The 24,973-nt window shown below is 35.8% G+C and overlaps 1 protein-coding gene across 3 annotated transcripts in view; it reads right to left on the reverse strand.

Annotated features, from left to right (window-relative positions):
- Positions 1-9,595: 9,595 nt before the first annotated feature.
- The window catches only part of ALCAM (activated leukocyte cell adhesion molecule), a 248,022-nt gene continuing 232,644 nt past the window's right edge, over positions 9,596-24,973 (reverse strand). For 2 of the 3 annotated variants that reach the window (XM_072614126.1, XM_072614128.1), the window contains 4 exons: positions 24,752-24,884; positions 22,407-22,445; positions 21,923-22,040; positions 9,596-9,708 (listed from right to left, as the gene is read on the reverse strand). In XM_072614126.1, the coding sequence (XP_072470227.1) occupies positions 9,621-9,708; positions 21,923-22,040; positions 22,407-22,445; positions 24,752-24,884 (378 nt within the window). In that variant the 3' untranslated portion in view covers positions 9,596-9,620. The remainder of the gene's footprint in view (positions 9,709-21,922; positions 22,041-22,406; positions 22,446-24,751; positions 24,885-24,973) is intronic. The other variant, XM_072614127.1, reaches the window with a different exon arrangement.

The following is a 24,973-nucleotide window of genomic DNA, read 5'->3' on the forward strand; positions in this document are numbered from 1 at the left end:
TTGATAGAAGGGCCATTTCAAAGTCTGGAGTTGGCAGCTGTTATCTTGCTGATAAAGGAATTTCCTGCTTTTACCAGCAATGTAAGAACCCGTGATTTCAGGCTAAATTGGACTGTAGTAGTGATTTAATATCTGTGCAATGACTTTAATGCTTTGACATAAACCTATCTTTACTGCAAGTGTTCAATTCCCTTAATCAGGCATCCTAGGGATGCTCCTGTGAAGTAATTTTCCAGCAGTAACTTCATCAAGTTTTACCAACAACATGATTTTCCTCATTGATGAACACTTAAAGTGGGAGATAAGGCTGTTATCACTGAAGAAGGGAATGTCTCAAATTTTCTACCTACCACTTTTGGTTAATGATGAGCTAAAACTCAATTTACATTGGATTTTTACTACGCAAAATCAGAATGGAAGCTTAGAGGGAAGATGGTGGGGGTGGGGTGGCAGTATGCTCCCTAACTATTGGACAGCTTGAGTTTAGTGGGTGATAGCTATCATCCAAGCTTTTGACACTGAATTTCTTATTGTGTTTTCTCTCTAGTGACATAGCATCAAACAATACTTCTTAGCAGAGCTGTGAAGATTAGTGATCAAGGCTTTGTTTAAAGACTTTGAGATTCAAAAGGCAATATGAAGGATGAGACAGGCATTTTTTGGACTTGGCAATTGTGGGAATTATTTTCTGCTTGATCCTGCATATTTGGCACAAGGGTTTTTATATTATTTTTTCAATACATAAGTGGTGGGGAGAGAAAACAAATATTAATTTAAAATAAACCCATTAAAATAAGCTAAGCAGATAGTATTGTCTTGTTCATAATCAAATAAAATGACAATATTTTAAAGAAAAATTCAGAGGAAATAAAAATTAGTGAGTGCTAACAGCATTAATTAGGGAAGGGTGCAAAAATTTAGTAAGAGCCTACTATGTGCCAGGCACTGTGGTAAGTGTTTTACAAATATTATCTCAATTGATTCTTAACAACCACCTTGGGAGGTAGATGCTATTATTAACCTCATTTTGCAGGTGAGAAAATGGATACGGAGGTTAAGTGACCTGTCCAAGGTCACATAGCTAATAAGTATCTGAGGCCAGATTTGAACTCGTTTTCCTGACTCTAGGCTCAGCACTCTAACACCACTGTACTACCTGTCTAAATTACTTTAGTAAGTAGAAGTAATGGTGTTCAGGACAAGTGAGTTATTTCTATCTATCTAGTGACTGAGGAGCTGTGAATGAGACTGTCTCCCCATGCATGTAGCTCATCAATGGTTTTCTGTGATGTTATTGTTTTAGAGAGATATTTGGGTTACTTAGATGTGGGACTTGTACCCAGATCTTCCTGACTTAGAAGGCAGCTTTCTACTTATCAGTTTGTGCTGCCTCTGGGTAAAAGTAGTTAAAATAAGAAGCTTCCATAAAGCCTAGATTTCTGGACCTTCATCCCACGTGAATTCTGTCCCACCTCTCCTGAGGTGCTCTCATACCCACAGCAGCCTCTAGTCATCTCTGGGCCTCTACTCACAGAGGTCAGAAATCCTGGAATTTCTCCTCTCACAGCATCTCATGCACCAGGATCTCCTCAACTGAATTTATTTTTAGAAAATTTATTTGACAAAGTAGCTAAAATATCCATATTCTTTGAATCATATCTCATTTAGGCATGTGATTCAAGATTATTAATAAAAAAGCCCTTTTTCACCACAATATTTGTGCATAGTGTGATAATTTGTGACAGCAAATAACTGGAAACAGAGTGGATGCCTATTGATTGGAGAATGACAACAAATTATGGTAATGAATGTGATGGAATATTATACTGCTTCAAGAAATAACAGAGGTGATTAATATAGAGCAGCATGGAAAGAGTTCTATGAACTGATGCAGAGTGAAGTAGAACAAAGAAAACAATACATACAATGACTAAAAAGAATGATAGTCACAAAACAATCAAAAATTCATTTTGCAAATTACAAAGAACTAGCACAGTCCCTAAGATGAGATATGACAACACTCTGTCTCTTTCCTCTCATTCCTTTACAGAAGTGTGTGTGTGTGTGTGTGGGGGGGGGGGGGGGGGTCCATGAATATGAGACACTGGATATATTTTAATTTTTTTCAATGTATTGATCAGTTTTACTGATTCCCCTCTCCCCAATCCCTCATTTTATTTCTTCTTTAAAAAACTGCTTCATTATATGCGAGGACTTCCTGGGAGGTGGCTTAGGGAGGGATACAGGAGAAATTTAGGCAATGTATAAACAAAAGATATCAATATATATATTTTTAAATCTATTTGGGACTCATATTGTTCTGCTTATCTAGAAGTACAAAATAGCTAGCCCTCCTATGCTATTTCCTGTTGGTTTCTAGAGATTTAACCACCCTGGTTAAGGTCTCTGAACATACTGTTTTCTTTTTTCAACAAAACTTGGATGTATATACGACCTTCTGCTGTAGTCTCTGCCAAAATGGACAGCAGCAAAGTTATGATAACACTGGGAACCACTCCCAAAGCACTTGGATCATGCTTTTCAATACTTTCTACCATTTGAACACAAACAAATGGTTTGCATAGTAAGGTATGGCATTTTACAAAAACAAAAAGAAAGAAACAAAGAAAGAAACTGAGGATGGAGTCATAGCAGTGCTCCAGAAAACCACTATGGCAAGGGGTCTAAAGGAAACAGACATTTAACACCAACGCCTTTGGCAGGAGCACCTTTGCTTGCTGCATAATTAGCAACAATAATGTGTTAAAAGAGCTAGGCAGCTGGAAGTTACAATGGATAGATTATGGGACTTGGAATCCTAAAGACCTGAATTAGAATTCTGCTGCAGACACTTACGAGCCTTGTGACCTTGGAAGTTGGAACTTCACCTTACTCATAAAAAAATGAGGATAATAAGAGCAACCTCACATAGCTGTATCATGAGTTAACAAATATAAAGAGCTTAGCCAACCTGAAAGTACCCTTTAAATGCTAGCCTATCATTAATTAAAAGAGAAAGCAAGTTACCATCCATCTATGAGCTACTCTATTAACTAAAGTCCTTTCTACTGAATTTGTCTTTACTATTTCTTGTATTATTTTCACATCATGGATTACAAAGTTGATTTGAGGGTGCCTTTTGATCTACTTTTTCCTTTGGTCAAAACTGATTCTTCTCAGGTCAATGATAATACACTTCTCCTGTATCTCTATGCTAATGATGTCTTCTTTTGTGACAGAAGTCATTTCAATTGACAGAAATTTCAGGGTGGCTATACCTCATGGGCATGCATCTGAAATGAACTGATAACCTCATAACCCTTTTTCTCTCTATCCTCAGTGTTTCCCCCTTATAACCTCTTACACCTTGGTAAATCTTCCAGAATTAGGCAAGTGATCACTTTCTTAATCAGCAAACCTTATCTCCCAGTGGAAAAGGAAAATTAGCCCAGGTAGCATATATGTATAGATTCTTGTTCTTATTATTATTCCACATTTCATTATTTATTTTCCCTGACTATAATTATTTATCTAGTCTAAATTCAATAATTAAATAATGATGATTGGATTAAATCATTTAAATAAATTCATCATCTAATTATCATTCCTCATTTTAATTCTCTTATCTTTGATGTCCTATAAATTTCCTGTCTTTTATGAAAGTAGATGATATAGTAAGATAGAACAAGAAACTTGGAATGGTATCTCAGTGGTATGTGAGTGCATAATGCTAACTATTTTTATCAGGGTCAATGTGAAGAGGAGAAAGAGAAGGGGAAATTTTTTTTGCTTTGCTTTTTGCTTTACATATATTTCATATAATATGTGGCGTTTTGTTTACAAAAGTCTTAGAAAATACACTTCTATATGTTTACACATGGGCATTTTGTTCACTTACTAAAGGATGATATTGATAAGGTGAACTGGAATTAGAATTGTCTTCAAAAGATGCTGATGCTTGGAATCAAAGCTAACCACTTGATATTGCATGTGTAGAACTGGGAAGGATCCTTTAGTCCAATCTGTACTTAAATGGAAATCATTCTACATTTCCAACAGGTAGTCAGCCAGTCACTGTTTTTAACCTCTGCTACAATTGCCTCTGGTTACAAATAAAGGGGCAGGCAAGAAAGTATGAGTGATTTAGTTCAAGTCTGATGCTTCTGTTAAAAAAAGATGTTTCAAAGTTCATGCCTTTTTGACACAAGTGAGTTGTTTCATATGAAAGGAGGTGCACACAGAGAAACAGGAGTACAACAGAACTGTGGAGAAGGATACAGAGTACTAGATTTTGAGACAGAGGACCTAGATTCAAATTCTGCTTTAGTTACTTATGTATTTCCTATTTGACTTTGTACAAGTCACTTAAACTCCGCAGTCTTTTCTAAAAACACACAAAAAAACAAAAGTTTTAGAGCAAATGGCCTTGAAGGTCCACGCTTTTCATCTCTAACTCTATGATCTTCCCAAACGAACACCACATAATTTTACATGACTAGCCCAATTATATTGTGACTGTGATAGAAGCCCATTTCCTTACATAGTGCATTATCACAGATTCAGACATGCCAAATATCTAATGACATCCCTTCAAATCTAAGAACTATAACAAGTGATTCTCTATTGTATGACAAGGCTTCTTCCTTGCTAACATTATTATAAGGTTCCACTGTAAGACAAACACAAATCCATTATCTCTAATGATTAACAGGTAATACTTAACAGATGACAAATATGAATCCAAGGGAGAAGCAACTAGTTTTCTAAAATTTAGGCAATGTCTCCATTGATGGCATTTATTATTTTCTCTTTGTGTTCATTTGGAGGTTTATCTTGAAGAGAGGACATTTCTACCAAAGTTATTTCCTAAGTAATTACAAATCTAATTCCAACAGCATGTTGGTTTGTATGTCTGCATTGTGTGTAAAGGACTGGGGAAGTATTCATTTTATAAAGTGGTGGGGAAAAACCTGGGAGATGCCAAACACATGAGTGCAGTATGATCTCATCTGTTGAATGTTCAGAAAGAAATACTTTATAGAGACACTCATCTGTGGAAATCTAAGGTTATGTTGGCTGTCCAAGTCAGCTAACTTTGGTATATGAAAGATTGTAGAAATATTTGTTATTCAGTTAACCCAGGGCTACCGGTTACTCCCAGAAGACTACAACCTTAAGTCAGCTGTCCTTGAACATTTGACTTCATATACAAGGTACTGAAATCTTTTCTAAAGGAAAAAATGGGCTCAGAAAAATGTTCCCTCAGACGAAAATGGGAGACAGACATTTGAAGACATACTTCAGTTTTATTATCTTTTAGGCATAGATGGGCATGTTAATCCATTTCCACACACAGTTCCTGTAATCACCGACCGGGAGTGAACTTTCAGCTGGGAAAACCTGCTTCCTGTTGCTAGAGTTAAACTGGAGAGCAGCTGGAGCAGAAACCTCAAACGGTGAGGACTGGTTCATCTTCTTTCTCAACATTGTTGATGTAGATATTGGTTCACAAACTTTTCTTCTTCTTCCAATCTTTGACATGGTGGACGGTGTTGTCCCCTCTGTCCCTGCATGCTTTCGGCTCTCGTTCTGGAGCATGTCACCATTTGCTAGGGTTGGACAGCTATTTCCAGAATTAGTTAACTATCACAAGCTGAAGCCAAAGTATTGTGGTTTTTAACCCTTTCTTCTTAGTGTCACATTGCTGCTTTCTGCAAAAGCATCTTAGCAGCCTTTATCTCCCACAACCAAAAGAAAAAAAATTATATATAAGTAATTTCTTTTTTTTTTACTGTTCATGTTTTATTTCGGAAAACAGGTGTTTAAAAATTTTAGAATTTCCTTAAACAAAACTCTAAAAAGAAAAAAAAAAGGAAAAGAAATCACAGTATTTACAGAGATAACAGAATGGCTTAGCCATGCAAAACAAATTACTTTGGTTTTTTTTTTTCCCCCTTTCACTTTGGTTTAAATGCTGACCAAAATTCAATTCTTTTTCCTGCCAAATAAAACTTGAATAAATCAAAGTTTAGAGGTAATACAGCCTATTTTCTTTTTCCTCTAATATTTTATACATTATAGAGTTTAAAAGGACATCTTATGTATTTAATCCATACCAATGTACTACAGGAAGCTTTTATTAAGACATCAGTCACTACTGCCCAGACATTTTACAAATTTACAACAACAGTGTGTGTCTAAAGAATGCAGAAGTGGCAAAATATCATTCCTGACTTTCATTTGAATTTAATTTCCAATTTGTCTGTTAATATCTATTTAAAAAACAAATGAAACTTTCACTGGTCTGTTCAAAAAGGAGTCACCAATTTCCATTTTTTGTCTAATCTTCCCCTCTGGATAACTTTTTTTTAACTGGAAATTTGATGCTGTTTGTCCATAAAATTGTTATACTTGGACCAAAAGTAGCTGTATTATGTTTATTCAGAAACCAGGCTTCTGCAATAAGGAGGAAAGGTTGAAAAGGCGAATCACAAATACACTATTGGCCCATATCCAGTCTACCTCGAAATGTTTCCATTTATACTACCATCCTAAACATGTCCAAGCATAAAATATGTTTAATAAAGTTACAAATTTGAATGTAACTAAAGATACATAGACATTTTTATTATTACAATTTCATGTACTGTTTGATAAATTATTTACCAGTTAAAAACACTAAATTATCTCAAGGTGCATTCAATATCTGTAGCATAGTTAACAAAAACAAACACACACAAAAAATATATATTCTATTCCTGCGGAAAATAACGCAGCTCTGATAATGACCACTGTTAAAAATCTCCAATTCTGACTGATAGCTTTTTCAAAGAGGAAAATAAAAGTGTATTTTTAAGGCAGTGGAAAACCCAAAGAATACAAAATCAATTTGAAGTTTCAGTCACATTATGAGTAATGGAAATAGGGATATAAGCAATGATTTTTTTTAAGCTGTTACTGATTCGTTGATTTACTTTTTTTTACTTTTAAGAAATATTCCCAGCAACTATCTCTATATGTACTTACTCTATATGTAAGTACTACCCCCAATTCGGTGTTGATGTTTCTTGACATCAAGCATCTATTTCGTTTTAGGAAACCTGTTGCTTATATGTTAGTATGCTTGAGTTTTGACTGGTGTTAGTTTGTTATATGTACATTGAAAACAGTGCTTTTCAACCTGACGTGTGTGTGTGTGTGTGTGTGTGTGTGTGTGTGTGTGTGTGTATTGAGAGAGAGATAAAATTACATCTTTGAATAGAATAACATGTGGTGCCCAGACCACATAGCCACAAATTTCTACCTTAGGGTTTCAGGAACTTGTGATAAAATCTGAGGCATTACTGATAGCAATCAGAATCAGAAATGTACCTGCTCAAAGAGTATCCATAAAAAACTGAAATAAAAACATTATACTATACATCAGATTAACAGCAACTCCCAGAACAAAGCCTTACAGTGTATAAAAATAGCTACGTAAAAAATTTACATAAAAGGCAAACAAAAAAAGAAATCCTCAGTGCAGAAATTTACAGAAAAAAATTCAAACAGAACATAACATAGTGACCTATTATCATGGCTGCCAAAATTTGTTTTTTTTTTTCCCTTAAATTTTTCTATTTGTTGTTTTACTTGAGATAATTTTCTAAAATCTTGTGACAGCTTGGTAGAATGAACTGCTTAACACTTGAACCATGAAGAGCTGTCAATGTCTTTGTATATGTCTTAAATTCAATCCACGTTCATGCTTCAATTGGTCTGTATGGATTTTTTTTTCTCTGAAAATGTGGAAAGAAAAAAAAAATTAACCAAGGTAAATTACCATTAACAATCAATATGTACCAGTTAATTGCTAGTTGGGGGAAAATATGTTGTCATATATGAAAAGTTCATCTTTGACCTGATTCTTTTCTAGTTCTATTCCTAAGTTGATGCATCTTTTCTACAATAATTTGAGATTGGTTAAGAGTTTTGTGGGAAGGGTGGTGCTGGAGGAGGGGAATTGCTAAACTTTGACAAATTTCTAAGATCTACATACAGAAGGAAAGTCAAGCATTTCATCCCATTTATATATTGAGTAAAAATACTTGTCCTCTTCCCAAAATCATACTCTACCTTCCCTATCCAGAAGAAAAATAACTTAAAGTTCAAATCTTATTCTGAAAATATTATATCCAATTTTAAAGAAAATGGACAGTGAAATTAATCAGATAGCAAAGAAATGGAAGTGTTCCTCTCAGTCATAAATCTGAGAAAATTAAGGCTCCATTGTGAGAAGGGGATGAGAGTCATTCAGGTGCTGAGCACTTTAAAACAAGTCTGTGACAGCAGATCATTTGGAAGTATTTGTTATTCTCTCTCATAAGCCTCCCCTTCACTCCTACATCTTTCTTACCACATGACTAGATTCCACTTTTTCTTCCATTTCAAATCTTACATTAAAGGTTTAATTGTAATGACCCTTCTATCTACTGTGGTGGACATGGGCCTCACAACTGCAAAGGTTATGCATAGACTGGCAGTCTGGAACATTCTCACTAATGCCCCAAATTCTCATATATTCTAGAGCTGAGAGAAACCTTTTGCTCAGTCATTTTTCAGTCCTGTCTTGACTCTCCTTGATCCCATGTGAGATTTTCTTGACAAAGAACCTGGAGTGGCTTGCTATTTCCTTCTCCAGCTCATTTTACAGATGAGGAAACTGAGGCAAACAAGGGTAAGTGATTTGCCCAGGGTCACAAAGGTAGTAAGAATCAGAAGACAGATTTGAAATTAGGAAGATGATTCTTCCTGACTCTAATCTATCTACTGCACTACCTAGTTGCATTAGCAGGGCCTTAGAGATCATTTTATTTAATCCCCTCATTTTCTAGGTGAGAAAACTAAGGTAGGAAAAGATAAAGTGTCTAGGGCAGCTATAAGAAGCAAAGCTGGGATTCAAACCTCTATCTTCTTGCCCCAAAGTCACTTCTTACTCTACCACACCACACTGCACTGCTGCTATGTCTATCTGGGCCATGGGAAGTGAGAAAATGTGATAATAACTACCTAGTCATCATCCTCTCTAATCCTCAGAAATGAAATACAGAAGTAATATATCTCTACGGATGTATAATCACATGCTGAGCTGCTCTCCTGTTAGAATATTTATCTAAACTTCCCTTGCAAAACTTTCTATTGCTTATGAGTGTTAAAATGCAGATTATATTTTTACATGAACCTCTTCCTTTTCTTTCCCCAAACTGAAACCATTAGAACCCTGTCTCATACTCTCACAATATTGTTAAAACATCAGCCCACAGAATGAGGTTTCTTGGGAATCTAAAATACTTTTGGCAACGGGGCCAAAAAGGCAAAAGTTAAAATCTAAGATGACATTGACTGTTTGGAGGACAATGGTTTTTTGTTCTGTGAATTTCCAGTTGTTGGGCTCACTAAAGAGGTGTGTTTTTACTCTAACAACATCTCTTTCAGGATTTTGAAGGCCCGAATTATGAAATGAAAACCTCAAAGACTCTTTTCCTTTAATCTCCTAGGATACTTCATACTTACCCACTGTGTCATTATATTTCATACCCTTGTGTAAAGTTCCTACCTGGAACAGCAATCAGAAAATTCTCTTAAGCTTCTGTTTTGTGATTGCTTTCTTCTAACTTTTTGTTTTCCTCCATGTTTCCCAAGTCTTTGTTTACATGTTTTGATGCTGTCCTATAAAACAAATAAGATAACCACCATTGCATGTGTCACATGTGTTCATATACTACCATTAAGGTTCAAACTGAGCATCACCACCAAAATACTTTACACAAAGCACTACTGAAGGGCTGGGGAACCTGCAGCCTCAAGGCCAGAAGTTTGGATTAGGTCAAAAGGCCACACTTGAGGACCTAGAGGGCTGCATGTGGCCTGGAGGCTGCAGGTTCCCCACCCCTGCACTAGTGCAAATAGTTTTAAATAAACAGTAGACCTTTTAATGGAATTAACATTGTGTTGGAGTTGTGTTTATAGGCATAAGATCAACTGAGAATTTAATTGTCTTTAATGTAGACTTCAAACAATCACTTCTCTCATGTTTTGGTTGTATAATTTCCCCTGTACTTATTTTGCGGAAGTAGTAATTCCTTTATAGATGGTTTTCATCTCAATAGACACTACTCTGAACGCTAACAGCGGGATAGGGCACCTCTGTGGGGTTTCCTCTCCTATGCACACACAAGCCTTGTGCATCCAATTTCAGTGTCTATTTCAACAAAGAAGAATGAGGTGATGGTAGATAGGAGTGGACCCTAAAACCCCTGGAGTTCTAGCATTGGCATCAGTCGGAGATACTTTGTGGATGGATATGACATCATAATCTTTGCTTCTGTCATGTTTATCTAGGAAATATAGAAATACAGCAGCAGCAAAAGATCTTGGATGTTAAAGATGGTTAACACTGGTCACTCTTTGAGCAGTTCTCCTCAAATCCCTAGAAGGAAATTTCAGTTTCTAGATTCTTCAGGTAAAGCTACAAGAGGGCAAATAGTTCACCTTTTCTGTAGATGGCTGGCACAATAGTGCAACAATAGAGCTCTCTCAGTGTTTTTGGTTTTTTTTTTTAAATATGCTTAAGGCATTCAGTAATCCATGTAAAGCTTTAGGTGTCCCTTGGGTGAGAAGCTCAAGGAATTGCAAGCTTAAAAACATTTTTTTAACTCTATTGTGCCCATAAGAACTTATATACATGCAAAAGATTTCTGGAACTCTTATGGCTAGAATGACAACTTTTCTGGGAAAAGGGAAGGAGCCAAGTGTAGTTTACATACAGGAGAGATAAACACTTATGACTCATTCAAACTAGGACACTTAATGCAAGTAGTTTAGGATGAATTCATGAATTAAATGCTTAGCTTAGTTTGAACTATAACCTGTAAAATCCATTCATTAAGTGTGTGAGCAACTTTAGACCAATATGAGAGATCCCTTAATGTCATGATGATTTTTTCAAGGTCAGAAATTCCAAAATGCAGATGAGAAAATGCAGTGAATGAACTAAACGAAATAAATTCCTTAAGCCAAATTACTTTATCACATGAATATTTTCTTTCTTACACTGCAATTAAATGAGAACATGTGTAGTAATTTATAAATCTTAAAGAGCTATAAAATGTTATTATTATTAGCTATGATTATAAAGATACAAGGCACACCTGCAAAAGATCATCCAATAAAGTACATTAGAAACATTTTCGCAGAGTATAAGAGCACATCAATTCTATAACAAGCTAGCTATTGTGATCTTTGAGAGACTTGGTTTCCATATATGTAAAATGAAGGCTTTGGACAAGATGATCACTAAAGTCCTTTCCTGTGGTACAATTCAATAGATCTAGAAATCTTTGTTTTTGGTCCTCTAGTGGCCATTTTAAATTTAGCATGTCCAGATTTTATTCACTTAGTGCTTCGCCTTTCCAAATAACAGTCTGAAGGGGATGTTGTCTCAGAAATCAATTACTGATTTCACCCACTAAATTCATTTCTAAAATGTGATGCATCAAAATTATCACCGGTTCTTGCAACAAATGATCTATCTTTTACCTAATCTAGGAACATATGAATTCCTTTTGGTATTTGTTCATAAAATTAGCCTCCATCAAACTTCTTTCAGTAAGGTGCTGTGTTCTCAAAGGCTATGCCAATAAGATCTTAACCTCTGGAAGGTCCTTCCAAATTGGAAAAACTTTGAATACAGGGCCAGTGATGCTTTGTGGATCTGTCATCCAGCTACCAAAAGGACCAATTTCATTGAGTATTGAGGAAGTTAATCACCAGAAGGCCAGGTGGTGATGATTTTCTCCTCACAGCAACTCATGCAACTATTAAGGACCAGAGGGTCTTTCATGTGCTTATTAAGTGAGAAAATATCACTGATAAATTATCAGATCATTTGAAGTTAAAGGCAAGTAAGTTTATAATCTTATCTTGCATAAAGAAAATTGAGGAAGAAAAATCAAGGACATCATAAGAAGTTCTTACCCAGAATACTGTCACTGCTTCCTGAGTAAGGAGCTTTAATTTTTGCTTGATGGTGATTACCCCACATCAATGGCATAGCCAGCCAGAGAATCAACAACTTTCAAGTTTATATTTTCTATCACCTTACAGTGAGGCGTCAGATACATGTATGGATACTATGTTGGTGGTGCAGGAGTCATAGAAAATTATTTGAATCAACACAATGGTAATTAAGGGAAATGTGTCCAAGGCTTCAGAGTCAAGTATTTGCTTTGCCAATGTAAGTGCCAATGTTAGGGGGTAGCATTTCTGAGTAAAATGTGACTTTGAACTTGTGAAAGCTCCCTCAGTATCTGCTGGGGCCATCTCTAGTGCTCTTTTTTCTGCTTTTTATTAATCATGGAGATAAAGAAAATAACAACAACCCAAGAGAAAAAAGTCCTGAATGTAAAACCAAACCCAAGAATAATTAACAGAACAAAATGTTTTGACAATGAACTAAGTGTCTCATGAACGTAGATGCCTCTTAATGATGTTTTCTTTTTTAAAACTTGTTCTTTATCTTTTCCATTAAATAATAAGAAAATATTAATCAGAACATGCAACAGGGCTCCACTGAATCCAGTAAAGGATTGAATGTATTGGTGAAAGTTTGTTGGTAAAAGAAACTAATACATGTCCCTAAAAAATGGGAAGATCAAGATTCTGATGTTACAAGAAGTTCAGGGGAAATGAGCAAAGGAGAGAGGATAAAAGACTGTCTATTGTGAGCTTGCTTGTGAAATTCATTTTGGGGCAGGGGTTGATAAGCTTTGGGAATAAGTAGAAAAGAGATACTCATGTATGTCAACTTTTGTATGAGTGTTTCTAACAGAAAGGCTCTGCTGTCTGCCCACTCTACATCACTAAACATATTGCTTGATTTACCTGGCTGATCACCTGTGGTTGGGGTAGGGATGTAATGAACGAATACCTATTGTTAGTTTGCATTCAAACTTACTTTCAGCTTCTGGTGAATATTATGAATTTTATCTACTGTGAGTCATTGAACAAGAAGGTCCTAAAAAACTGGTTGTACTAATCCTCCTGAATGCTAGAATTTCCTGATTCTATCCAAAGAACTGAACATGCTCAGGATCTACTCCTAGAATTCTAGAGCTGAAAGAGGATTATAAAGTAGTGAAGTAGGCTTTCTACTTGCCAGTTGGATAGCAGTGCTGTTACTTATAGTAATCAAATCATTTACCTTTATTTATATAAAGCTGAAACACAATGGTGCATTTTCTTGAATCAGGGAGAGATGCAGAAACGGATAAGGTAACTGATATTGGACATACAAGTTTGGAGGTAAGAACAAACAAATTATTTAAGCTCTGGTCAAGGGATTCTCAGGTCACTGAGAAAATTTAGAATTTGGTTTTCTCTACATCCCAACTGGCTGCTTGAACCTATTTATGAATAGGCAGCTCAGGGTGAGGTTGGGTACCTGCCGATAGCCATGAATTAAATACTCTGCAGCACCATATTTAAACTACTTAGACGTACATGTACATGCATGTACATTAGGTGGGCATAACGAATGACAATGGATGGGATGCAGGATTCAGTGTAATTGATCTAGCTGCAATCCACCTGGAAGTTAAACATCAATTTCAATGGTCTTAAAGGCCACTCTGCAACAAGAGCACATTAAAAACAAAAACAAAAAAACTGATAATTTTCTGTGAGTCTTGAGATACAAAGATCTTGGAAGGATCAAAAATGTAGATCATTCAAAGAGCAATAGAAAGTTACATGGTGGACATAAATAGATAAAGGCCTATTATTCAAGAGGTGGTCAAAAAGACATGATTGATGAAATATGTGACAATAAAAGGAGGCAGAGTGGTCAAGCTTAGGTCACTAGGCTTAGAGGAACTACATAGTGCAGAAAGAACTGGTGATCATTGAACTGTAGGCTATTATTACTGATCCTTGAAATATGCAGAAGAGATACTGCAGCACAAGAAACAGGCAAATGTTTTTTGATTTTCGAAAAAGGGATGAAGGCAGATCACAAAACTACAGGCTGGTGAGCTGTACTGATAATGTATTTTTGCTTGTTGTTAATGTAATTTTGCTTCTTAATGGGAAGATCTTTCCCCATCCATTAACAGGTCCATGTGACCTGCCTGAGTCACATAGAAGTCTGACTCACATGGGGCCTGTGGTGGGAGGAGCTTGCTGAATGGGTGGAACAGGAAGAGATGGAGCTAGAGCAGAGCTGAGGGGAAATTAGTGAGAACAGTTAGAGCTAGGAAGGATGCAGGCAACTGGCTAGTATGAGTGAGAGAGCTTTCTGTTATTTTGTTTAAGGGAACTGGTTTGTAGGAAGCCTAATAGAGGGAATGCTTGGAGATAGTGTTGCCCTCTGCATTGCTATCGTGTATAGATTTTTGTTACTATGATGGATTTGGCTTTCTGGTGTCTGAACAAATGTTTTGGTTCTGTCTTCCATGTGCACAGTCTGTGGTATTTCACAATTCAGAATTGCACCATTGTAGGTGCTGTGAATATCGCATTGGCAGTACGTGAGTTTACCTTTAATTCTTAGAAAAATTTTATAGAGTACTATTAACTGAATGATTTCAGGGCCTTTAAAAAGAGAAGTGATCACTAAAATAAATTAACCAACCAATGAGCAATTATTAAAGAGTCTTTGTGCCAGGCACAGCACTAAGGCAAAGAAAAGTTAAAAAAAAAAAAATCTCTGATTTCAAGAAGCAGGGAGACAACAGAGGAGACATCATATAAGCAATTAGGTATCCACAAACTATATACAGGATAAACTTAGGGAAATCTAAGAGGGAAAGCATTAAGGTTTAGGAGGATGGAGAAAGACTTCGTGTACAAGATGGGGATTTAGCTGATAATTAAAAGAAGCCATCGAAATTAGGAGGTGGTGTTTAAGGGCAGGGATTTGCCATGGGCTTAATTAAACAAGGGATACAAAGGAGAGAGAAAACATACAATTTTGATTATAATTTAAAAGTTTTTCACAAATAAAATCAATGGAGAAAACCAATTAGAATGGGAATTAGAAAACCAATTATAGAATGCAAAAATACTTCTAATAAATATCACTGATAAAAGTATGATATCCAACATATAAGGTGTTTTAAAAAAGCATTTTTAAGTGTAAGTTCCATGTTGGCATGGAACTCAGAAAATTTTCCTAGAAATTAGAGCTATCCAACAATGGAATAGATTACTTCAAGACGTAATGAATTTCCTGCCTGTAAGGATTGCTAAGTAGAGGTTGGGCAGGGGGTGTTGTAGAAGGGAGACCCATTGTTTATTGGTTGGACTAGCTGACTGCTGATAGCCCTTTCAACTTTGAGATTTGAGGATTTTTATGTGTAATAAAATGAGAGATAGATCAACAGCATGAGTGCAAAGTTGTGAGATGATGAAAGAACCAGAAGAAGGCCCCTAGCACATGGGTTAAAGCTTCTATGGGGTCAGAGGGCATGGAAAGAGTACACACATCATTGAAATCACAGCAGTTAAAAAGTGTGAGCCAAAATACAAAGCATATATGTTGTTTCTCAAAAGTTAGCGAGTTAAACACTTGAACATTTCAAAATTAAATTAGAATGCAAATATATTACAAATCCTAACCTTTTAGAAGTAGTCTATGTGCTCTGTTCCTGACTCTGATACTTACAATTGAATCCAATTGAAAAAAAAAAAAACTTTTAATAAGTTTAATAAGTGGTCACCACTACTACTATTGCTAGGCGCTGTACTAAAGGATGGAGATTCATAAGCAAAAATGAAACAGTTCTTGCCCTCAAAGGATTTACTTTCTACTAGCTATGTGACCTTGAGTTAAGTACTTTTATCTTTCTGAGCTTTTAAGTTTCTCCCTAAAATGGAGAAGGTAAGAGTTGTACTTTCTTCATATATTGGTTGTGATGTTTCAGGTAAGATGATGTATGTAAAGCACTTTGTAAACTATAAACCTGTAAATCTGACATCATTTTCCTGCAGTCTGAATGCTCTGTTTTTATTGTTTCAAGTTCTATTTTTGCCTCACTGTCTCCCAAGCCCACGAAGAGGCATCTTTTTCTTAATTCACACATACAGAGAGGATGGTTATAAAGTAAAGAAAATAACCTTGTCATTTTATAGTCAAACTTCATGCTTACATTATATGTACACAGAGAAAAATACTGAAAATGCTATTATACTGATATGTAAAATATTACAGAATGTAATTAACTTTTATATGTGTGAAGTAGCTCAGGCTGTATTTCTTAATTAGGATTATGTGCATCTATCCTCCATTTGGTATAACTTAATTTTAACATAACTTTAAATTTAAGGAATTGATTAAACTTGGCATCAATTTCATTTAAAAAATCCAAGAGCTTAATGAGTTTTCACATTACAATATAACATATGTTAGATGGTGGCACCTACTGGTGACATGTGATAATGTAACTCAGCTCTATAGAAAGAAAAGGAGAAAGCTAAACTATGGATTGTTTGAGAGTGGAGATAGGGGTTGTAACAAATTATTAGAAAGCATACGATGATGGTGGAGAAGAATGGAATTGAGGGCCACTTCTCAGATAAACATGTAAATCAGCCAACATTTATTAAGTGCTTACCATTGGTCAGGTCCTATGCTAAGCTCTGGGGATACAAAGAAAGGCAAATGCAATGACTTGGGCACCCTAATTCCTTCCACCTTGGTCTATAGTGTGTTCTTAATCTTTTTTTGTGTTTATCATGTTCACCTTTGGCAGTCTAGTAAAATCTATGGAGATACCTTCTCAGAATAATGTTTTTAAATGCATAAAATAAATACATATTATTATAAAGGAAATCCATTATACTGAAATACAGTCATCACAGTATTTTTTTAAGTCTATGGACTGTGAGTTAAGAATCTCTGATATAGAGTAAAACCTTGCTTTTTTGAAGGAAAAAGCTAGTTAGAGAAAATGTTAATTCTATTACGAAGAACTAAGTATAACTATTAGAAAAATTTGTACTATAAATTCACAAATCCATGCTTTTCATTTAAATGGCAGTGATTCCTACGATCTTAGAAGGTAAATCTCTTAGATTAATTCTCAACTTCAGTATTAGATACTTGAATTACTCACTGAGATTTTGGGTATCTGCTTGACACACGCATTGCAGTGATAAGGAAGAATGTCTATCAGGAATTTTATACATGTAGACAACTGTTGGGTACTTAATCTGAGCTCAGATGAAAAGGAGCTTTGGAGGATAAAGTAGAAACTAATGCCTTAAACAAGGACTTCGGATTAACTATGGATCCTCCTCTTTTATTATCTTCTTGTTTACCTTATTAGCGCCAATGGAAAGTGGGTGGTAGCTCTGGCAGGACTTAATAACTTTTTTGTTATTCTTGCTCAGCTGACCAAATGTGTGCTTTCTGCCCAAAATTGATGGTTTATGCCATGTATACGTTGGGGATGGACATTGCTAAGCATTCCGCTCTGTGGCTAAACTCAAGCATCATAAGACTTTCAGTGAGGAAGTACAATGGTCAGTACTTCTTTACTGCTATCAGCATCTATGGGTCTTATTGTCCTTATTTTTCTCTGGATATGGAGCAACTATATGGCATTTCTTTGCTTTAGTTTACATATGCCTGCTTAGATATAAAAACAGATTTCCCAGCAGTGTTTTGAAACCTTAGGTCTGGGTGAGGGGGCAGGATGAAGGATTATGCCCATTTTATAGTTTACTATGAAAGAAACACTATTCAGGAATGCAAACATGTTTCCAATCATTCTTATTTAAACCTGATTATTGTTTTATAGAGCAAGAGCAAAGATCTTTCTCACAATGTTACTAAGGTTGGATTCCATGCTTGCCTATGTTTCTATAAAGCTATTTTCCATTGTATCTGGGTTGTCTCTCAGAATTGATTTTGGGAATATGTGAATGAAATAGATATCTACAATATATTTCTTTTCAGGATGGTTAACCAATGATTATGTAAGTTAGGTTTCCAAAGAAAATCAGGGGCCCTGTCCTTTCTCAGTAACTGATATCCATGTGAAAAGGCTGAGAGTTAGCTAAAAATAAGCATGAAATCCTTGTACTGATTTGTAAGGTAGAAGGCATGACTTGTGAGAATAATGCCTATAAATACTCCTTCAATTAGCCTTGGATTATTTCAGTGGCCAATGTATGCAGATATTTGTTCTCTCCAGCCATTTTCTCAAAATAATGGGCATTTCACTATTTAACAAAGAATTCCAAATAATGGCTATTTTAAGAATATATGCAATTATCTTGTAGTCTTATAAGTCAGTCTAATAAGTCATATATGAAAAGCTCTAGTTCAGGGCCTGGTACAAGTTCTGGGGTTTGAGGCTATTAGCTTAAACTTTCCTGTGTTTCAGTTTTTTTCCTTCATTTATAGGGTTAACAATGCCAAATTAAGTTGCTAAAATGGTAGCTTCTTGAATAGGGATTTTGCAAGGGATAACTAATCAGGACTGAGAAACACTTGGCAAATCTGAAGTGCCCTACCAATGCTTAATAAAAATCACTTAATCCATGCTTGTGATAAGAATTAGGGTCTATTACTCTGATTACCAAAAATATTAACCCTATCAGAGTCGGTGCATTTTTCAGAGAGATAACATTTACTTGGATGGATAAGTATGTAGAAGTCAGATGGTCAGAGTTGCTCTTAATTTAATGAGGCACTTGGAAGGAACTACATCAAGCTGGATCCTGAGTACTACACAACCAAGTGTCCTACATTTAATATATGGTGCATCATCTGGGGTTATGATATGGTATTCATGGAGTAATAGAAAATGTTAATTCTGCTAGTCACAGAATGACAGAGATCAGTCTGATGAGAAGCTAGCAGTTAGGTCAGGATGATTCAAGATGCTGGGTCTGGTTCAAGAGTTTCCCATGTACATGATCACCACATAGGACAGTAACAGTTCTTTATGTTTCAGCCACATTTCATATTATGGAGTGAAATCTTCCTCTCCTTCTTCTTTTCTTCCCTCTTACTGCTGAAAGAATCACCAACCTCCCAGTTATCCAGTCTTACTTTGACTTGACTCTCACTTACCCCTCATATCCAATATATTGTCATTGTTGTCATGTCTACTGCCACAATATCACATATAGATATCAATATAGTCCACTGTTTTGGCATTTAAAACTCCTCAGAACCTGGCTATTTCTTTACTTTCTAGTCTTATACTTCAACACTTTACAATTCAGCTCTAATGCCTTCTTGCTGTACTTTATACACAATGCTCCACCCTCCTATTTTTGTACCCTTGTCTTATCTCACTTCTGCCTCTTAATGGCTTCCTTCAAGACTCAGTTTGAATCCCACCTTCTGTAGGAGGCTGTCTGCCCTGAGCCATTCCCCACCCCAACTACTAGTGTCTTCTCCTTGGAATTATCTCCCATCTACACTGTATATGTCTTGCATGTACCTAGTTACATATAGCTTGTCTCTGTGAGTTCCTTGAGGGCAGAGACAATTTTTGCCTTCCTTTTTATTCATAGTGCTCATACTTGGCACAAAGTAAGTGCCTCATAAATGGTTGTCAACTTGAGGACTTCTGCCTTCTCATTCTCAAAAAATAAATAAATAAATAAAACCCAAGACAAATACATTACCTTTGGAATATAGCTGAACTCTCTGCAGTCAAATCTGAAATATTTCAGTCTTGTGGATTTTAAATTTAAGCATCCCTTGTTTGTTGGGATGGTGGGATCAGAGTTTGAGTAAAATTTCTTTGAAACTTATAAATGGATGGTGGATTGCTATAGGGTAGTGTTCTCTGAGCAACTACTTTTATTTTCCTATATGTATGTATGACTTGAGATATTTATATAATTTTTCATAGAAACCACGGACATGAATGGTAGCTCTAGGAGTTAATGCTCATCGTGGAGAAGTATATGTGAACTTAATGGGTGGTTCTAATAGCTGGGTGAAGAGTGAGGTGTCTGATCAAGGCTCCATATGGAAGATCAAGATTCACTATTTTCCGATGGCATCGCAAAAGTATCTATCAATCACAACATACAGAAAGAAAAATATTTTCTTGCCTCAAGTGAGTGTGAAACTTCTGTGCTGCTGCCTTCTCATACTTTCCATTGATGTCACTTTGGGGGCAGAGTTTAGGTGAGTAACTGTTGGAGGATTCAATCAGTGAACAGCGGTTGGAGGGAGTGGTTCATTTTTGGATACATAGTGTCAATCAAGATTTTAAGATCATTTTTATTTGTGGGAAGGAGTTCAAACTGAAACCATCCTTCCAGCATATGACACACTTCTGATAAGTTTCTGAACAAAAAGTTGACTTGATGGGGTATGGTATTAAAAAGACAACTAATCTGAAATATGGCAAAAGTACAAAACAGAAGTGAGAATTCAACAAATTCTTCTTCCTTTAAATACTATTTATCAAACAAATCTCTTTGTTGAAAATAATACTGCTTAACTTTGTTACTTGGACCAAGTTGGCCTATTTTAGCTCTCTACTGGGCCTTCATTTCGAGAAATAAACAAATTTGGAAAAAATATAATCAAGAATTCAACTTAATTTGGTTGCAGGGGAACACACTCCATGTTGAGAGGCAACTGGTAGCAGAGTAAATAGAATGCTAGGCCTAGAGTCAGGAAAACCTGAGTTCAAATCTGGTCTCTGACACTTACTAGCTGTATGATTCTGGGTAAATCCCTTAACCTTGTTTGCCTCGCTTTCCTCATCTTTAAATGGGAATAAAAAACAGCATTTACTCACCATGACTGTTGTTAGGACCAAATGAGATATTTGTGAAAAAAAAAAATGCTCAGCACAGTACCTTGTAGATAGTAGGTGTCACATCTTATTTTTTTCCCTTCCCATTGTACACAAATCCACTCCAGGAAATGGTATCTATAAATCTGGTTAGATATACATAACTATTTTACGACTTTAAATTCTAGTAGGCCTAACCAAGTGAGGGTCATTTTTGTTGATTGTGAATTGCATTTCTGGTTAACCCTTTGCCCAAATGAAAATCATAGTATCTCTTGGTGGAAAAATGATATTTGAATTAATAAATCTACAGCCTGTGCTGCTTCTTGAGGAATTCTGATTCAAAGGATATTTTCTTCTTGAGCTCAAAACATATTGGCTTAATATGTCATCAGTGCAAGTTATATTTCAATGAAGTTCAGATTGTAAAATTTACTTCTATTACTTTTTGTGCATTCAACTTGAAACATACCTTTTCTTTTCTTTTTTTTTTGCAGAGGAGTATTTGAAATGAAGTGACCTCACTCCCATAAGCTGTGAGTTTGAACAAGCTATGCCACTTCTCTAGGCCCGTTTGCATATCTGATTTCAGGTACCCTTGCAATGATGACATTCTATGGTGCTATGAGATGAAGCCAAAGAATGGGTAAACTGTCCCCTGATGGGGCAGACTCCACTGATCTGAGATTTGTGGTGCCCACAAATCCCTATACAGCTGCCCCGGTGGTATTTCCCTGGGTAGAGTAAAAGTTGGGATCTCTATGAATCACCTAGCAGTCTCTATAGTGGATGGTCTTTTCAAACCTCATAAGAAAAAGTCACCTGATCGTGGCCAGTCGTGAACTGCTGATTTTCTGGAAATATAAGTCTAATAAAATCAACCTAATGGATCAGAAAATTAACTAATTGATCGTGACCTGAATTTGAAATAACTAGTGGGCACACATGAAACCAAGCCCTAAGGCCATATATCTAATTTTTGCAAGATGTGAACTGGAAAGAGCTCGTCTTTAGGGTTTAAAGCTTACATGCAATTGAACAGAGGAATATGAGCAAATGCTTTTTTTGCATTTTTAGCAAGTAAATATTAAATCTTTTTTTTAAGGTCTTACTTTGATTTCTTCATGTACAGCCAGTAGACCACACCAGCAACAAGAGCCGCAAGGAGCAGGCCAACAACAATCCCCACTATTAACTTTGCCTGGTCATTCACTTTTTCTTTATTTTCATCTAAAACAAAGAAGAAAAGTCCATACAATTATAGATGATGCCAATGATTTGGAGTAGAAGTAAATCTAAGCTGCTGATTCTAGTTACAAAAACAAAAGCAAAACCAAGAGAAGAAAAGAAAAGAAAAGAAAAGAAAAGAAAAGAAAAAAGAAAAGGAAAGAAAAAAGAAAAGGTGTACTATGGATCCATGCAAACTTTACTTGTGTGATTTTTAAGGAAACATTTTTAACATTGTTACTAGCTTGTCTCATCTGCTATTTAATTCCAGTCAAAATTGTCGACAGCTGGGGAAATTACTCATTCAATGATACTTCGTACATCTTGAGCTGATAGCCAAGGAAGAGAAATCTGTCGCATAGTACCTACCACTTATATCGTCTGCCTCATCTTGTTCTGGAATACTGACTGAAATGAAAAATGTTAATATGAAATTAAAAACAAAATTTGTTGATATATGAAAGTCACCTTTACCATTATAGTATGATGTTATAATAGTTAAAGACAAAAGATCTATCCTACAGCTAAAGGGGAAAAAATTACACTTAATGAAGCATAAAGTTCCCTACAGAGAAAATAATCTAATCTTTTAAAAAAAAGCTTCAAAATTCTATAATTCACAGGAAAATGCACAACTGACAATATGTAGACTGAACATGAATACTCTTGTATCCATTTGATTGTCCACTATCAACCAGCCTGGAACAATAAATGGTTTCATGACTAGGTATCTGCCACATGAATGGTCATCCCAACATCCAGAGAACTGATATAAGCTGTTGACTGAGCAGAAAGTGACATTCAAAAAAGAAGTTTAGACTACTAGACATAGACTCTTCAGGGCAGGACAAGTAAATACATTTGAACTGAAGTTTTCCAATAACTTCAGCTATTTTTCTCTTTCGTGTTTTTAGATCTTCCCCTCTTATCCCTTCATCTACCTATTAATTCATTGTCATCATTCCTCTCCACTTGTGATCTGACCTAGACCATTATCCTCATTCAGGTATATTCTTCAACTAGCTAACAACTAAAAATAGCTTATTGCCCTGAACTATTGTGGCTACATCTGTGGTTGTGACCCGATAAAGAATAACAACTTTCAAAAGTTAAGTCAGCAGACTCCTCTCCCATCGTAGTGTTGTCTAGGGAAATAATATTGGCTCTGGAATCAGAAGACTTGTGTTCTACCGTCCCTGCTCCACCATTTACTAGCCGTTAATTAGCAGTGTAGGCCAGCTAGGTAGTGCAGTGCCAGGCCTAGAATCATGAAGATTCATCTTCATGAGTTCAAATCCAGCTCCAGATACTTACTAGCTGGGTGACCCTGGACAAGTCATTTAACCCTGTTTGCTTCAGTTGCTCATCTGTAAAATGAGCCAAATAAGAAAATGGCAAACTGTTCCAGTATCTTTGCCAAGGAAACTCTAAAAGGAGTCACAAAGTGTCAGATGTGAATGAAAAACAACTCGATGACCACAAATTAGCAGTGTAACTTGGGAAAGCAAGTTATGTAAACCACTCTGACCCTTAGTTCTCTTAGGTATAAATTCAGGGGTTGGTCTAAAGTCCCTTCCAATTCTATAGGCTGAACCTGACTCTGGACAAAAAACACTTAACCTTTAACCTACCCTGGGAATACCTACCCTGGCTACTCCTCAAAGAGTTTGTGAGGCTCGAATGAAAGATACTATAAAAGAGCACTGTAAAACGTAAAGTGCAAAAGGTAGGATTTGGGGGAACTCCAGTCTTGACCAGCCTTGTTTCAAATTTCAACAAAGATACAGTGATAAACTATACATTAAAAGATGTTTTACAGTTTCATGTTAATGACAGGCTATTGTAGTCTGATGGAGTTAAATATTTAAATTGTAATATGCTGGTCAAATTTTCATACTAGCAAAGTTCTCACATCCCTTTGAGGTGGTTTCATTTAAATACATGATAGAAATTTTAAAATATATATATGTGCTTGTGTGTGATTGTTATTATTTTATATCTGTTGGATGCAATTATGTATATGTATGATATAACATAATATATATGCTTGTATTCAGCTATAGCTGCTAGACCAGGAGTGGGGAGTCTACAGTCTTGGATTCAGGCAAAAGGCCCCACTTAAGGATCTAGAAGGCCACCGGTGGCCCCAAGGCTGCTGGTTCCCCACCCCTGGTCTTGATATTAATCTAAGAGTTCAAATCTTAGCTTTGTTACCAATTTCACTATAGGGATTAAAACCAGTCTATTTAATTTCTCTGTCTGTCTGGATAATAATGTTAAGAATATTTCTATGTAGGACTTTAACAGAAGGTAATAAACAAAAGGGAATGAAAATACATTTGGGTCTGACATAGTAACAGGAATGTATCAAAAGATAATTTTTTCTTTCACTTTTACGCTGAATGCAAAAATGACATAAGCAAAAACAACTGAATTCACATCCTTTGCAGCTTAGGGAGGAAAAGTTCCTGCATAGAATGTGGATTCTGACCCATGCATCATGAAGTGACTTAATTGTCAGACAAGACTATTATTTGACAGACACAAGAAAAGAAGAGTCTTATGAAAATGACAGCGGGTACAAAATAATAAATGCATAAAACTTACCATGATGAGGAACAGGAAGATGGAACTGAAGACTTTAAACTAAAGAGGATTAACCTCAGTTTGTCTTATATATATATATTTTTTAATGTCAGAAATGAAATACTCACTAGCAGAGACATTCAAGGAGTTTACTGTTCTCTCCAGCTGGTTTTCTGCTGTGCAAGTTAATGTAACATTCTCTTCAGGGGAAATGATAATTTTACTATAATACCTGCCATTGATGTAAGGGGACTCCTCCGTCTGTAAAGTAAAGAAGCAAAGTCAATTTTGAAATGGAAATTAACTAAAGAGAATGAGATGAAAAATAAGTGAAGCATTGAGATTATGAT

Source organism: Notamacropus eugenii, chromosome 5, assembly GCF_028372415.1.
Source record: "Notamacropus eugenii isolate mMacEug1 chromosome 5, mMacEug1.pri_v2, whole genome shotgun sequence".
Classification (NCBI taxonomy): domain Eukaryota; kingdom Metazoa; phylum Chordata; class Mammalia; order Diprotodontia; family Macropodidae; genus Notamacropus; species Notamacropus eugenii.